The 17,064-nt window shown below is 51.8% G+C and overlaps 1 protein-coding gene across 4 annotated transcripts in view; it reads right to left on the bottom strand.

Moving 5' to 3' along the window:
• The window catches only part of MSI2 (musashi RNA binding protein 2), a 116,430-nt gene extending 101,471 nt beyond the window's left edge, over window positions 1-14,959 (bottom strand). For all 4 annotated transcript variants that reach the window (XM_088535681.1, XM_088535689.1, XM_088535696.1 and 1 more), the window contains exons 1-5: window positions 14,882-14,959; window positions 14,671-14,711; window positions 14,523-14,604; window positions 14,345-14,429; window positions 10,353-10,394 (exon numbers count right to left, since the gene is read on the bottom strand). In XM_088535681.1, the coding sequence (XP_088391807.1) occupies window positions 10,353-10,394; window positions 14,345-14,429; window positions 14,523-14,604; window positions 14,671-14,711; window positions 14,882-14,937 (306 nt within the window). In that variant the 5' untranslated portion in view covers window positions 14,938-14,959. The remainder of the gene's footprint in view (window positions 1-10,352; window positions 10,395-14,344; window positions 14,430-14,522; window positions 14,605-14,670; window positions 14,712-14,881) is intronic.
• Window positions 14,960-17,064: the final 2,105 nt, after the last annotated feature.

The following is a 17,064-nucleotide window of genomic DNA, read 5'->3' as shown; positions in this document are numbered from 1 at the left end:
AGCGCAAACGGGAGCCCCGAACGCTCCGCACCACGCTCCGCACGGCCTCGGCACCCGAAGCTCTGGGACCCCCTCTCCCGAGGCACGGGCCAGTTTCACCATCCCGAGGATTTCGGGACACAGGAGCAGCACGTCTGTGTTCGCACCCACGGAACGAGGCTGATGACAATCACTTACCTCATCCAAATATGACGAGATTAAGGGTCAGATCTAAACCAGTTTAAGTCATTGCAGCACTTGAGTCATTTATGAAAACACTATGCACAAGTCTCCAGAATCCTGTGTCCCACAGATTTTCAATTACATTTCAAGCAGAGCTTTTCCAAGAGCCATTTTTCTACTGGCATCTTGGTAACTAGAGATGAAGCCCAGAAACTTTCAGAACATCCCTATTGCATTTTGATTTCAAATGGAAGACAGGCAGGTAGGTGTCTCTGAAAACCTCATTACCTACTTCTTTGTGGATTTGGGCACTTTACCCTTTTCCATTTTTGTTTTAAACGTGGCCTAAAGCGTACTAGGCAATTAGGGGCTTTGTCTTGACCTGCTCTAATGGAAGTCTCGTTAATTCCTGCTGACTTCAACGAATGCAGAGATAACCAACACGGTAATTGAGAAAACTCCACCAATAACATACACAGTTAGGATTTTTACCTGGCTCTACCTCAGTGCCAAAGCAAGTCAAAGTAGTTTTAGAAGCTGCAGATTCTCCTGCACCTATTCCTTCAGAATAGCTGTATTTTCTCCTCCAAATTTCCTAAATGAAAACGTAGGTAAATAAAAATCCCCTATGAGCAGTCACGGACTCCACATGCAGGTCCCCCCCCACAGCCTGCTCGCCCCAGAGCGGTTCTGACCTGCACCTCGAGGCCCACGCTGTGCCCCGCTGCTCCAACGCTCACCGAGACACACCAGCACCCCCGGCCGCTGCCTCATGTCTCCCGCGGGTCCCAAGTAACCCTGAGCAACCCATTTCCATGAAAATGGTTCAAGGCAGAGAGGGACCCCAGGCGTTTAACACACCTGCCAGGGAAGCACAAAGCAAGAGCGAGGGGCAGAGGAGCCAGCGAGCAGAGCCCGGCGCTGCTGCCCGCGGCCCACGAGGACCCTGGGGCCGCCAGGTAGTTAATGCCGCGAGCGGCCAAGCACCGGGAAGACTCCTGCAACAACCACCAAGTCACCTCTTTGCCCTCTGCCTCTCTGCAAACCAGAGCACATTTTTACCTGCATAACTGGCACAAATAACCAGGCCCAGCAATTCGGGATTTGCTCTCTGCTCCACCTCAAGAAGCACCATTTGTCTGCACTGATCCAACCACCTCCGCTGCTGGCGAACATAAACAGGTGCTGCTGCTCTCCTCTCAGCTGCAGGAAATCTAAAACGTTTCAAGGAAACACAGGGAGGCCCCTCCGGAGCTGAGGGACTGCACCTGCCAAGGCACCTAAAACACTGAGAAACAGCAAAATTTCCACTGGCCATCTGCATGCAAGACATTTATTCTGTTAAAAGTGTTCTTCCAGTTGTGGGCTAGAAGAAACGAGGTTATGTTTCTGCAGGACACTCATCTCTCTCCCCCTGCCCTTTTTAATTTTGCCATCATTTTCAAATTAATTGACACTTAACTTCCCACACGTTGCAAGAGATCAGGATTATGTAGCAGCAGCAGAATAAAGCTCTGCACACACTCTCATCGCTTCATGTGTTCAGATGACAGTGATGGGGGCTATAAAAGCATGAAGACAGATTATCACAGCTTATATCTGCAATTATAGTTCCAATAACATTTCTTCATGGTTCTTTAGCATTAAAGTCTTTGGACTGGTAACTAAATTACTTTTTTTTGTTATTCTACATCTTGCTTTTTTTTTCTCCTATTTGCATATACACACTTGATTGAGAGGGAAAAGAAAAAGCCCTACTAAAATATCCACTGGAGATACCTACAAAGCAGAGGCCTAGAAATGTAAACTGGTTTCTAATTAACCACAACAACAAAATCAAAGCCATGCTCACAGAATTTGGGGGAAATCTTCACTACAGAGGACTTCCAACTATCGTTTCATTTCATCTGGAAAATCGACGACACGAAGGATGTGACTGGTTAAGATCTATCCACGTAGCTCTCGCGCACGATGATGACAACTCCCATCTCACACACACACCGCCGGCGCGGCGCGGGCCTGGCGGGCTGCTCGCACGGCCCGAGGACACCAAGCCCAGCGACACGGCGGGCGCAGCCGTCCCCGCGCGCTGCCCGCGGCCCCAGCGCCCGCCGTGCCGGCCCGGCCGCCCGGTCTCCTTTCCCCGCGGCGCAGCCTCCCCGCCGGCGCTGCTGCACACCCGGCACGCGACACGGAGCCGCCGGCGCGCGCAGGCCGGGCCTCCGCCGAGGATCTTCAATCAAAAGTCAGTTACAGCAAAAACCTCAACTTGGTCCCCCCAACAGGAATCACACGCAAGTCGCTGGCCCCCGGCACAGCTGCGTGTCACACACTTCCTTCCCAACGCGCAGGGACGTCGCCAGCATCTCCAACACAGAGGAGACCGTTTACCCCCAGGCACCAACTAGGAACCAGGAAGCGGCCACATTTTCTGCGGCGCTGGGATGCTCCGAGAGCCCCTCGGTGCCCTCCTCCTCCCACCCTTTGAGCCTCTTGAGGCCACGGGGCGGCCTCCCCAGCCCCAGCCCCGTGCCGGGGCCGCAGCTCGGCCGGCCGGGCTCCCCGCACGCCCCTCGGCGCCCGCGGGCGCTGCCCGTGGCGAGGAGCCGGCCCGGCTCGGCCAGCGCGGCGAGCGCAGAGCTGCTGGGCCAGGGCGGCTCGAGCCGCACGCACAGCAGCGCCGGGGCCGGGGGCTCGTGAGAGAGGAGGACTTACCCCACAGACCCTGCAGAGGGGCAGGGGGACAAGGAAGCCACCGCCTCCGGCTGCACTGGTGGCTCAGGACGGGCAGCAGCGCTGCAGGGTGACGGGGTGTCACCGAGCGCCACTGCAGCGCGCCCTGCCAGAGGGTGGGACGGAGCCCCGTGTCCTCAGCAAATTCCTGTTGTATTTTACATCTCAATAGCGACTCGCGATTTCTTTTCACTGTTTTCTGTTCCTTTGCACAATTCACTGAGCACAAAGTGTTGCTACAGGCTTTGTAGGTCTGCCAAATACAACACCAGAAGTAGCTGCATTTCGCCAGCAAGTGAACGTCCTTTATACTCATCTCCCCCACTCTGCAATCCCTTGGCAAAAGCCTCAACGCTCTGCAGACGCACCGGGGCTATTGTTACAGCTGAGACCTGCAATAGGAAACAATAACGCCCCATCTCTGGGCATAAATGATCGGTAATGTCACCAAATGGAAAGATATACAGAGATTCCTGCTTTTAGGAGGCCCTCCAGAAGAATCACTCACAACGGCCCCTTCAGCAGCAGCTCTGCCAGCAGAGCCCTGCAGATCTGCGGCCCGCGAGCTGCTCACGAACGGGCCTGCGACCGCAGCGACGCCGCGCAGCCCGGCAGCGGCTGGACGGTGCTCGCGCGAGCGCCGAGCTGCTGCTTGCGGCCTCAGACGGCCCTTCCCAAGGACTCCCCAACAACGTATCTGCAGCGACTGCCGCGACGCCCTCTGCGAGCTCTGCCTGCGGGCGCTGCGTCCCCTGAGCGCGCCAGGAGCCGGTCTCGCCGCCCCGGCCTGGCGCACGGCGTCACGTCCTGCCCTCGCCCCGGCCCTCGCTTCGGTGCGACGCTGACCCCGCACAACGCGACGCTGCGCTCGGAGCCGGCGGCGCCAACGCGCAAGGAGACACAACCGAGCGCATACCCACAAGGAAGCGGCCAGGCTCATTAACCAGCAGCAGAGGAGGAAATTGAAGGCTGTCACCTGAGATTTTAGTTTCCAGCATTTCGCAACCCCCGGACAAAACCCGCAGAGCAAAACCGGCCAACGGGCCCGAGCAGCTCCAAACCCTGGGAGCGCCTTGACTCGCTAGGTACCCGTCTCCCTCCCACCTGCCAGGCCACTTCATTACTGTCACTCTGCATCGCTTCTTGCTACAGCAGTTTTCTCGGACCTTTGCCCCTCCAGTCAGCTTGAAACCTCCTCCCTATTGTACATCAGAGTCAGGGGGAAATTAATGCAAGTCCTTGCAGGGGGAGGGAAGGGCAGCGGCAGTGACGCTTTCTGGGGCTCTCACTGCTGCTTTTCCTTCACCCTCCTTGCCCTGCACACGTCACCAATACATTATGGAACCTTGTTCACACCTAGCTTTACTTGCGGAGGTCTCTGCAGCTATTCGCCATGTGTAAAACCACCTAAATCTCGGCAGGGAAGGGTCCTCGCTTTATCAGAAGATCCCAAAGCGCCATCTTAACACTCAACTGCAGATGTCCCACAAGGAAGAACGACTGAGTGGGAGAGAAACAGCTCTCAATATCCTTAAAACTTCTCCTGCACTTAAAAAATAATGGAGACATTTGCAACAGGAGAGCAGCAAAATGCCAAAGCTGAGGTAACTTATTAACACTGCTGGCTGCCCTGCCTGCAGTGATTCACACCGAGCGGAGAACCGCGCGAGCCGCGAGGCCTGCGGCACCAATACCCTGGAAACCCGAGCCACGCCGGACACCACTCGTGTCGTTGACGGAATTACTTCAGTGACTAAGGCAAACAGGACGTGTGACTGCAGAGCTGAAGACTAATTCAAACTTGGTCGATGCCTTTTTTAAAAAAGAAAAAAGAGAAGGAGACAGATGCTACGGAGACAGCTTCATACCGCAATCGTCTTTTTTTTTTTTTTTTTGAGAAAAGAGCAGACTAATGTTTTCTTGAGAGACAGATCCTCTGGTAAAGGGTAAAATGAGAGAAAGATGAACCTTCTCTCTCTGGAAAAGAAATGATGGAACTGACCATATACAAAATACTGTCAAATACACAAAATAATCTTTTAATCTTTTTCTGCTGCAGGCTCTGCAGTTCAACAAAGCATTTAATAATGTGCTTTTAGACCATCCTGATTCAGCAAGGCACCCACATGCTTGTGCCAACTTAAGTATATGCTTAAGTGCTTTTGCACAATAGGGCCAGGGAAGACTCAGGCCCTACAGATGAACCCGTTTCAGAAACGAGCCATTTTTTCCTCCCTAAAATGACTGGCTCTATTTACAGCTTCCCCTCCCTTGCCAGCACGACCCAAAATGTGTGTAAAGAGAACACTCAGATACAATTGAAAACTCAAATAACTATTAGGAACAGCAAAGACATCGATGTATGACTTAATGAAACAGAAGAGTTGTTCTTTTTCCTTCTCAGCATATACTTTGATCTACACACACCACGTTATCCTGTTTCACTAGCACTCTCCTCTAAAAATAAGTTACAAGTTCCCCTAATGCTTCGGATTTCACAACATTTATAAGACTATCACCAGAGTCAACAGGCTAAAAAAAGAATCCATTAGCATTAACTGGCCTGTCACTGGCAGTGACAAATAAATGAATTTGATGGTTTTAGATCAGTCATTAGCAGACCTACCCCCGGGCTGAGAGCGGCTCAGCGCTCTGCAGACACGATGTGCTCAACGTGGAGGCAGAGGGAGGCACAGGGGTGTCAGCTCCGGCTCCGCTCCCCAACCTCCCCAGCCCAGAGCCCGTCCTGCCGCAGCCGAGCGGCAGGATCTGCTGCAGGAAGGTGAGCTTGCACACACCATCACAGGTTGTCTCTTAAAAAAGGCAAAAAGACCACGGCACACAAGCAAAGTGATGTTTAATTTTAATTTTTAGTTAGCACCAACTCAAAGGGAAGGAAACTACATTAGACACAAGACTATTCTTAACAGGAAAGATGTCCTTAGGCAATGATAATGGAAAGACATATATTTTATGCAAGTGCAAGATGGGTCTCTGGGGATTAAGGACAACATGAACAATCTACCTCTGTGGTTAGGAAGAAACAAGTGTTTACAACTGAAAAACAGCAAATCAACAAAAATGCAACTCCTGCTTCTGGCAAAGCTCCCTGCGCTCCACAGGACACCCCACAGAGCCACGGCTGCCAGGCCAGGCCCTGCCTCAAACACAGCCCAGAGCCAGACACGGAAACCGAGACAAGGGGGCCGAAACCCTGACCCTCCTCTGCCCGAGACAGCTCGGGCCGACCAGCCAAAACTGCACGAAACTCCCCAGCTTCTGAACCCGACCACCTGCTGCCACAGGGACACAAAACCCAAGTGTGGACAAAGAATGCAAACACCAACTGCACAGAGTCCTGAACGCCACCAGGGAGGCACTTCACACACTGAGATTAAGGTACACACACACACATATACACACACACACACACCTGCTAATAAGGGCAGGAAATACTTCCTCTCATCACTTTTCAGACCTGCAAATGCAGAGCAATAAGAGAAAAAGCACAGGGAAAAGCCTGACCTTGCTACTCTTCAGAGCCTGGCGGGGAAGGAAGGCTGGCAGGAAGGGAAGAATCCCGAGTCCTGCCAGCATGTTCGGTTCACATTCTTTGGAAAAGACTTCAAAGTCTACCCTGTACTTAAAATAAGATAGGAAGTAGTGGGACTAACCTGGAGGAGTTTAGAGGTAGGAGCAGGGGAGGAAACAAACAACAGAACTCTTGATTTTCAAGGTCCTCATTTGCTTTGGGATAAAATAGCTCTCTGTTACTCTGGCCCAGGCTTATCAGATATCCCACCCCACCCACAGTTAACGTAATTGGAATCAGACATCCAAATCCACTGGTTAGCTCCAAACAATCCCCAGGTTGGGCCGCGCGCTACTCCAGGCAGGCACGGCCTCCTCCCACTGCCCTGCAGCAGCCACTTCACTGGGGTTTGTCAACACGAAGCCAAGCGCCGGGAGCGCCGCCGATGCCCCCTTTGTCAGCTCCTACCCCCGAACCAAGCCCTGCATGGATGGGAACACGAGGGAGAAGGTGGAAAAGGCCCACGCCACCCGCACGGTTCTGTAACCTCACCAAGCACGAGCTTACACTGATGCTCTCCCTGCCTCTCTCTCATACATTGCTTTGCCCCAAGAAGCATCTAAAATCAGTGAGCCACATAAGTATATTTTTGTGAATAAAGAGCTTCTGCGTGGACTGAGGCTGTTATGTTTTTGCTCTTAAGATTTTTTTTTTTATAATAGCAGGTCCCAAGAGAAAAAAAAATGCTTATATTTGGAAATATCTAATGAAGATGCTAAATTCAATAAAGCTTTTCCAGCTTGATGTAGGGAATAGTGTCAGAACTGACAGGCTGGATAGTAACAATTTAAATGACTGCAATGTTCAATATTGAAAACGGAAGACAAAACTGCTTCCCCCAGCACCATCATGTCACTGTGGCTTTTTAAGGATTTTTACGGCAGCAGAGCTATAAATGATCAGCTATTACAGAGCTCCTTCAGCACTTGGAGGTGAGACAGGCTTCCCTCAAGCCGCGGCAGCTGCGAGGATGCCCAGGTACATCTGCTAGCCCTGCGCTAGAGCGTCAACAAGCTAAACCCCCGCGGCAAATTTCCTAAAACAATGGCTGAGTTATAGCCTAGACTTCCCAAGAAGACCAGGATTACACAGGACAGCGTAATCTACTGCAGGCGATCACATAGGATTTGCTGCTAGGGTTGTAAAAAAAAGGAAAAAAAAAAATAATCAGAGAATTGTCTTCTGTTACAACCCGCCGCATCTTGCTCCGTAACCAATCTGCATCACCAGAGAGGTGTCAGATCTGGAGACAGTTTGAAAAGCCCAGGAAAAGCCTTTCCCTGGGGTGGTGCTGCAAGGGGAGGACGGTGGAGCACGGAAGGGAGCCCGGGACGGCAGAGGGCAGCGGGCGGGCGGCGCACACGAGCGGGACCCGCGCACGGGCCCGAGGGGGCAAGCACGGCCCCAGCGCCCGTGCCGCCCGCCCAGGGCTGCAAGGGAAGGTTCCCATCCCAGGAATCCAACCGGGGAGCTTCCCCAGGGCAGCTGCCACCTCGGCACTCGGATCCGCATTCTGCCGAACGCGCCGGGAAGGAAGGATACCTGGGAACAGAGATCTCCTACCCCTACAGGGACAGGGACGTTTCACTAACCTCCACGGACCCGAGCACTAGCCAGTCAGTTGGACCACAGCAGAGTCACTTTTGAGCACTGAACATTCCCTGCTCAACTAGAACCAATGAAAAACTCAAGTCCAAAGCCTTAATATATTATATAATCAATAACTAAATAAAAGAAAAAAAAAAAACAGGAAATAAAAAATCCAGATTATAAAACGCAGGAAGGAATAATGTGGCACAACCCATATAAAATCTGTTCTTCATTGCATCTGATTTTCTCCAATTTTGTGTTAAGCTCTTTACAATCTTAGGACTTTTCCAACAGCAAAAACAGACCAAAAGAGGGTCCACAGAAGAGCCAGGCCTTGGAAAGCAGCAGTGGGGGACGAGCAGAGGAGCGAGGGCACCCAGCGCTCCGCAACGCGCGAGCTCCTGCTCCGAGCGGATCCAACCGACGGGCCAGGATTCCCCCACACTTGAAAGACGCCTGTTACCAAACGTCCCCCTCCCCTTCCCCCAGAGCACCACTCCGAGGAAAACAGAATCCCCTTTGTAAAAGTGACCTGATTTTGCATTCCTTAACATGAAATTTAACACATTAATATCTACAGCCTAAGACATACTCCTTCTTTATTGCTTCAGAGGAAACGGTACGGGACAGTTTAAGAGCTTCACTGCAAGTACTATAAACTTTTACAAATAACAGTGACAAATAACTCGGGCAACTGAAGACGATTTAAGATGCAAATAAGCCTTTAAAAAGTATTAGAAAGGGAGAAAGAAACATCAATAACATGGCAAGATCATCTCCATCCTTTAGACATGAAACCATTCAAAATTCTGGTAGCTTTAAAAATGTATCTGAAAGGACAGTATTAATCTAACCACACAGCCCCCAAACCCCTGCATGCTACAAGGCCTTTGCTTAGCACAGAAGCAAGCCAGCCACGTCATTACTCACTAATTAGGTATTAGATAATGTCCCATCAAAACAAGAACCCCTAAAAACTCAACTAAATTAGTGGGGGGGGGGGTAGGAATAGTCCTCTGGTTTGTTTCTTTAAAGCAAGCACTAGCACCTCTCCTACATGCCTAGGCTGCCCCAACCACACATGGTTCTCTCTTGTGCATGTTTTATACAGCAAAACTAACTAACTCCTAACAGTAAACTTATGGTTCCACGTGCTCATAAATTGCTTGCTTCCATAAGGAACTACATACAATAAAATTAACTTGAATTTGCTCAGGTAATCTCATGCCATCAAAATTTTAACCACTGCTCCCTATTTTCTTGCATCCACAATTTTGCACTTCTCTTTCCGCTTTTTGAAAGAACACAGAAGCAACCCAAGATTACCATCATGTATACAACAAAATGGTGTAAACCAGTAAAATTAAGTTCCTCCCAAAGGCTCTCAAAAACAGAGATGAAAGTCAGTAACAAAAGGCCTTTGGCTTTAAAAAAAAAAAAAAAAAAAAAAACTCAAATACAACTCTCTGCCCATTTGGATTTGAAAGCTGATCCGTTGTTTTTGTTAGCACAGTTCTAAAGAGCAACAAGCCGTCCTGCTCCATAAACAGGCCCTCCCGAGGAAGGGCACCTCGCAGCCCCGCGCAGCAGCGGGCGCGCACGGCTCGCTCTGCGCATGGCTGAAGTGTCTCTGTCCCAGCGTGGAAACTGGCCGCGCTACAAGAGCGCCATGGAAGAAGGTCACTTATCCAGGCAGCCTCATCGGATAAGAGACCTCAAGCTCATTGTTTCGCTGTTCTTGCAGAATACCTTAGGGCCTGAGGAGCTGGAGCTTCATCGGAGAGCTGCGATCCAGTGCTCGTTAGTCTCCAAACGCATCTCAGAAGTTACACAAAAGACAACTTGCAAACAATGGAGGCAGAGACACGCTTCCATCCATCACCACCACGAAACTGAAAGCTCAGCTCAGAACAAGCCTGAAGTTTGCACTTAATCCAAATGCTCTTCATAAACACCATGCAAAGCATGTTGCGAAAATCGTGTAACAAATGCAAGTAACACAGCAACAAACTCCCGCTAGAAGCGGAGAAGTGTGTGTGCTTTGCAGGCAGTCATGACGCAGGGAGGCTCTGCGAGGAGGTGGTTAAACTGCAGACACGCAGTACCACACAAAGCAGCTCTCCTGGAGCTTCGCAGCCATACGCTGATACCCTTAAGACGCCAGGCACTCCGGCTTTAAAAGCTTCCACTGCCAATTCCCTGTTTGAAACCTGAACTGCCTGGCAACAATGATTCTCTGTGTGCCTGAAATCCTATTATCGATCCTCCTACTTACCTTAGGCTGTGCTCGTCGGGGAAATGCAACTTTAGGGTCAATCTGAGGAAAAAGAAAGGGGAAATCAACAAGATAGCTTTTGTTGTTGTTGATTTTTTTTTTCTCAAATCATTGAAATATTAATCCCTCATTTCTCAGGCTCGTAATTCAGCACATTGGGTCATTGAGAGCTCCTCTGGGAGCTGGGGAGCTCCGGGGCTGCCTGCCCTGCTCGTCGCAGCGCCGAGCAGGACCCTCACCTGCTGCTCCCGGCACCTGCGCGCCAGCTGGGGCTGCCCTGCTGGGCTCCGGGGTTAGTTTCCTATTTCATTTTTGGTTTTCTACTTTGTTTTGTCAACTCTGACCAGCAGCACTCCACAAAAAAAAAGAATTTCAGGACTCTTAAAGCCAAATTATTTACATTTCAATTACTTATTAAAACTACACGGTTAGAAGGACTACAAGATCTTCCTCCATAATAACATCCCTAATTGATCTTGGATACAAGATCCTCTGAAAAAAAACTCAGGCCAGCAAGAAAGATTATGAAAATGTGGTGGGAAAAGAGGTGAAGAAAATATACAGGTGTTTTAAACCAGAAGAAAATAAGGTTTTAAACACATCTTCCATGAAGGAGTTCCCTAAAGTGTACCTGAAGTCCACTATCACAGAGACAAAAAGGAAGAAAAACCACCTGTCTGTCCCGTGGCCCCTTGTTTAAGGTGCAGCGCTGACTCCTGCCTCCCTGCGCAAATCGAAACGCGCATCCACTCTGCAATGCAAAATGCTCATTTTGCAGGTTTAGAAACAGCTTCCACATGGGTCATCTTTTTTAAAAAAACAACTGCTTTCTGTGATTCAAAAAATAAAAAACAAAAAACACACCACCAAAGGTGAACAGCTAGATACAAATACAAATCATAGCTTATAACCAAATGCCCATCTTCATGTGGCATCATTAAAAAGATTGCAATAAAACGTGTCCCCATGCTATTGATTTCACCTTTAATTTTCAGCAGCACTTGCCACGGGCATGTTCTGAGTAAAGAGTCTGGAAGAGGATGTTTTAAGGGGCTAAATTCTGTCACAGCTGTGGAACTTGCAACTGTTTGCAGTGTCATCTCTAACTATGGACCATGTTAAGGAATATCTAGCAGTAGAGGCCTTCGAAAAACAGTTTGGGTTTCTTTGTTGTTGTTTTTTCCCCCCTCAAGATAACCCTGCTTAGGAAAAGGGGATGTTTCCATCTGGTACCGTTATTCCTGTGGTGATGTCACTGATAGACAGCCGTGAGACAAGCCTGAACTAGCGGTTTTACTCAACTGATAGATCAAAATTGCAAAGAGCACAATCTTCAGATGTGCAACTGAAATTAATTCGTCAACATTAGATATAAATATAGGATTTTGGGGATTTCCTGAGAAATGAGTGATTACATGACACTTCATTGTTCAGAAAGCATAAAAAGTCAAACTCTTTTTCTAGAGAGCTAACCTTTTCATAGAGATTAACATGATCTACAAATATATTCAGCACTGACTAGACATTTGTCTACCAGGGAAATACAACAGGTATGGATTTTCCATTGAGATATCCAAAGATACAGGCAAATATGCACATTTCTACATTTGCTTCCAAAGCGAAGGTTTTCTCAATAAAGCAGAATAAACTCCAGTCCCACCAGAATGACATTACTGCAAAAATCCACTAACAAAAACTTGGGGGTAGCTTTTAAATTCTAAAGCAAAATATTCATATTTGAAGGTCAGTTCAAAGACCACAGGGTCCTTTGCCTCACAACAGCAGCACTGCTAAATCAGATGGATTTCCCCTCACAAACTTACACATAAACATCATCAGCATTTTTAAGGGGAGCACAGGCAATCAGCATGGCAGATCCATACCTTTTGCATATCCCTGTCAACTATTTAAATAACAAAACAAAAACAACAAAAAAAATCTACAAAAGAAATGAGTTAGTTAGGTACAATTCTACTTACTGTATCTACAAGTCCTCTAGGAAATGACTATAATACTATTTCTGATATGAATGGCCATTACCTAAACAAAGCTTTTAACGTAACTGTAAACAAGAGCGACGTTTCCATGCCAATACCCAACCGATCTGCCTCCTGCGCTGAACGTTGAAACAGAGTCAAATGCTATGTTACACTAAACAACAGTTACTTTCATATGTCTACAAATAAAGGGCTGAAAGGGCACCAGGATAGTTTTGTATTTTACTTCTAAGCTGTATGACTAATTCTAAGGTTGATTTCCTTTTCATTGATTCAATCGTTATCACATAATCAAAATCGAAGTAAATTTGCCCTGGTCCAGCCTTTCACTTTTCCCCCAATAAAGGTCAAATTAATACATTGCAGGGACCAAACTGTGATATGGGACAAAAGAAAAAAAAGAAAAAAAAAAGAAAAAGAAAAAAAAAAGAAAGCTGAGAGAGGACCTAATTATTGCCACAGAGATGACTGGGTGTCCTCTCATGATTTTGTTTTAAACTCTCATTCAAAATACTGTTTGCCTTTGTTCCTCTTATCTAAATTTATCTTTAAAAACACATAGAGAATATAGCTGTACATGAAAAGTCTGGTGAGTTTAATCTCAGGAGCACAGCTGAATCAGTTATCTTACCATATCTGATTAAACCTAAAATCAAATTATTAAGGAATGTGAAAGCAAGGGCTACGTGTCCAGACAAACCCAGCAGAATTTGTAGGTCGAATTAGAACACCAGATTCCACCTGCTTCTACAAAGGCTTGGGGCTTTTTTGTTTTCACGTAAATTGCATGTGAAATTATACACTCATGTTTGCTTCCTGCCTCTCCTATCCTTCGGTTAACTCTGTCCATCTCAGACCCACAGAACGTAGCAGCATTAAGAAAGGATTCCTCGCAACACCACGCTCACGTCAAAATACAGCGTTCAGGCTCCCGAACGCACAGTAGAAAAGACAGTTACAGCGACAAAGACGTTCGACAGGGCCAGCACCGCGCTCTGCCCGGCGGTTAAACCGATCCGGTCCTTCCCGTCCCCAAAGGCGACCCCTCCTGCGGGCCGAGCGCTTCCGAACAGCAATGACCTCTACCAGTGTCCTTCCCCCCTCCGCCAGGTTTGCTCAGGCTTCAAATCGAGACAAAGTGAGGACACGCGCAAACTTCATCCTTCGGCACGGCCTTGACCGCCGCGGCGCGCAGGCCCCGGCGCTACCCGCACGCACCCGGTGCCTATTGTGTGACCCGGGACTGAAAACGCGGGATCGGGTCAAGGGCTTCGCTTGCACGGCAAATAAATCAATAAATGATCGGAGCAAGCATAACGCTCATTAAAAATGGATCCGCTGAATCTCTCTGGCGTTTCTGTATTACCAACACGAGACGGAACGTAGCAAAAAGCTTTGCAAAAAGGACAGAGCGACTGTGAATTCAGGAGTTGTGCTCCTGGAGCACCTCCGCTCACAAGCTCCCGCATCGCCGCCGTAAGGGACAGCGGGGCTCAAACACAGCCCCTCCGACAGCATAAGCTGAGGGGATTCTTTGTAAAAAAAAAAAAAAAATTAAAAAATGACTTTAGGAGGTGACACTAGAGGAAGGTTTTTGGTTTTGACATTAAGCCACTCCTACCTCAAAATATACATTAAAAAAAAAAAAAGGAAAAAAATCAAAACAAATAAGCAGTTCCCCGTGGAAGGTGCTCTGCAGTGTAATGCCAAGAAAGTTTGGTTTTACTCTACAATTTTTTCAATGTCACTGCTCAATAAAATATAAAGGGAGGGGAGGAGCCACGGCTGGACACGGGTAAATCAGGATAAAAAGGAAAAAAAAAAAAACAGGAAAAAAAAAAGTTACAGCGTTCTATAAATCAAAAGTGAACTCCAAGAGCGGGGGAGAAAAGACGAAATAAAAATAGCAGCGGGCGCGCGGGGCTGACAGCTCGGCAGGGAGCGCGGAGGCGAGGGGCCGGCGCGGAGCCGCGGGACGGGGCCGACGGCACCTACCGTCTTGGAGTCCAGCTCGTGGTGCGGCTGGGCCAGGACCTTGTCCACGCTGGCCGGGTCGGCGAAGGTGACGAAGCCGAAGCCTCTGCGCGGGCAGACAAAGAGCCGGGAGGTTGGGGGGTGGCGGGAGCGGAGGCACCGCGAGCCCCGCGCGGGGGAGCCGGCGCGGCCGCCTCACCTGGAGCGCTTGGTGGTGGGGTCCCGCATGACCATGCACTCGCGGATCTCGCCGAATTTGCTGAAGTAGTCCCGCAGGCTGTCTGCGGAGAGAGAGGCGAGGCAGCGGGGCCGCGGCGCGGCGCGGCGCGCGGGCGCGCGGCCCTTACCTGGGGAGGTCTGCCAGCTGAGGCCGCCGATGAACATCTTGCTGCGGGGGGAGAGCGGAGCGGAGCTCAGCGCCGCCGCATCGGCCATTTTGACGGGGCACCTCACGGCGGCGCCGAGCGGAGCGGAGCGGAGCAGGGGGGGAAGCAGCCGCCGCTGCCGCTGCCGCCGCCGCCGGGCCCCGCTCCGCACCCCCCCCCCACGCCGACTCACCCGGGGTCGTGCTGCGCGTCGCCGCCCGAGCTCGCCTGGCCGCCGTCCGCCTCCATGGCCGCGCGGAGCCGCAGTGATCCCCCCCCCCCGGCCCGCCCGCCCGCCCGCTCGGCGCCCCCCCCCGCCCCGGGCCCGCGCCGCCCCTCGCGCCTCCGCCGGCGCGGCCCCGCGGCGGCCCCCCTACAGCCCGAGCGCGGCGGCGAGCGGCGCGGGAAGCGGCGGCGGCGGCGGCGCCTCACACGTGGGCTCGGCCCGGCCCGGCCCCCCCCGCGCCGCCCGCCTCCATCGCGCGCCGGCCGCGCCGCCCCCCGCCCCCACGAGCGGGAGGGGGGGGGGGGGTGAGGGGGCGGGGCCGCGCGCCGCCGACGTCAGCGCCGCGCGCGGGACACGCCCCCGCCACGGCCCCGCCCCGCGCACGCGCCCGCCCCGCGCACGCGCATGCGTGCGCGGGGCGGGCGCGTGCACGGGGCGGGCGCGTGCGCGCCGAGCGCCCTCCTTCGGAACAGTTGGGCTCCCGTTGCTGTTTCCTGGCGGTTCTGTATCTGTAAAGGCGCATCTAGGCCCCCAAGCCCGCAGAGGTGACACGGGACAAACCCCATGTCACAATCCGAGCTGGTACCTCCACCTCGGAACCAGCTCCCTAAGCAGCTCTCCTGGAGCACCAGGACTGCCGCAGGGTGGTCGAGCGTGCGGCGGCCTCAGCTCGGGGTTGAGGAGCTGCTCACGTTGCACTCGTGTCCACACTGCGGCCTTCACCGACGTGCAGCGGGAGAGCCCTGCCCGGGGCCTGGCCGCAGAGCCGCTCTCCAGAAACACGGGTGGCTTTTCCCATCCCTGTGCTCAAAACCTCTGCGGGGCCTTTGAAGTTCCCAACATAGAGCTGGAGAAACGCGACCTTTGGGGCTGCAGCCCTGGGCGACGAGTGACCCAAGTGCCACCAACAGCCCCTCTAAGGTCGTGCCAGGGCCGCGTGTTCTGCTTGGCTGTGGAGCTTGCACTAGGCTTGGAGGCTCTGCGTTCATGTAAGCCCCACTACAGTTCATCACGTCAGACTTAAATGGAACAAAGATAAACTTGTCTTAAATAGAAATTCAGAAACGTCTTATCTCTGTGCAACCTCCTTCCCAACCCACCTCCAGCACACAGAGAGTTCTCTGCTACAGCCCTGGGAAAAAATATGTAGCACATATGTGAAATAGGGGCTGAGGCAGCAGCTGGGACGTTAATCTTTGGGACACACGTTTTTGGGACACACACAGGACCTTGCGCCTTCAGTCTACCCAGAGCCTGATGAACGTGCGACTTTGGCCTGCGTCAGGGCAACAACGCAAATTCCGACCGCAATCAGCCTCTAAAATACAAACGGCTCTAGATAAACATGAAAACAATGTTCGGATTTATTGCTCATCAGCAAAACAAGAGCAGCGGGTGCCAGGGGCGGCCACACGTGAGGACGAATGCTTCCTCCTGGCGCACGCGGCGCTGCCGGGCCGCGAGCTCGGCCCAAGCGGGGCCTTGGGCAGGGAGCTCCGGGGCACTCGCAGCCCAGTCGCTGCATCGCAGCTGGAGGAGGATTTAGAAGAAACCTGAGGAAAAGGCCAACCCGCTCCCTCGCACCGTGACTGCTGGGGGAGGCTGCCCTGGCGCAGCAGGAGCTCCAAGGGAGCCGCTCCATGCAGCTCCTGCGGACTCATCCCGCGGCTCCGGATTAGCAGGGCTGTGAGCCGGCTCGGCCGCGCTTGGGCGCTCGGGAAGATCCGCCCGGCCGCACGCGGCTCCGCTTAGGCTGGAGTGCCACCTGCTGCCGCGCCGGCAGGAGCCGCGCGGGCCCTCGGCCGTCCAAACCTGGCTGCCCTCCCCAGCACAGAGACCCTCTGCTGGGAAACCGTGAGGTGAACTTAGGAAACCTGAGGAAAACATGGGATGCTCGGGGATGCCCTGCTGCCGCCACACGTCCCCAGGCCGGGGGCGCCACCATGACCACCAGCCCCAACTTCCCTGTTGCGTCCTGTCCTCCGCCCTCTCCCTGTCCTCTCCAGCCACCCTGTGCCCTTGTTCTTCCTCATTCACCTCTGCCTGGTGAGCAAGGCCAGGAACGGCCCCGCTCCCACTTGAGGCAAGAAGGGACACATCACCTTCCTGTCTCCCACTGTGAGGCGGAGGAGGCTCCAGGAAGAGAGGGG

The sequence above is a fragment of the Tinamus guttatus genome, unplaced genomic scaffold (genome assembly GCF_059628265.1).
Source record: "Tinamus guttatus ecotype Peru unplaced genomic scaffold, ASM5962826v1 Tinamus_guttatus_pri_ptg000043l, whole genome shotgun sequence".
Lineage (NCBI taxonomy): Eukaryota > Metazoa > Chordata > Aves > Tinamiformes > Tinamidae > Tinamus > Tinamus guttatus.
Note: the sequence above shows the minus strand (reverse complement) of the source record. Positions and strands in the feature narration are given on the sequence as shown.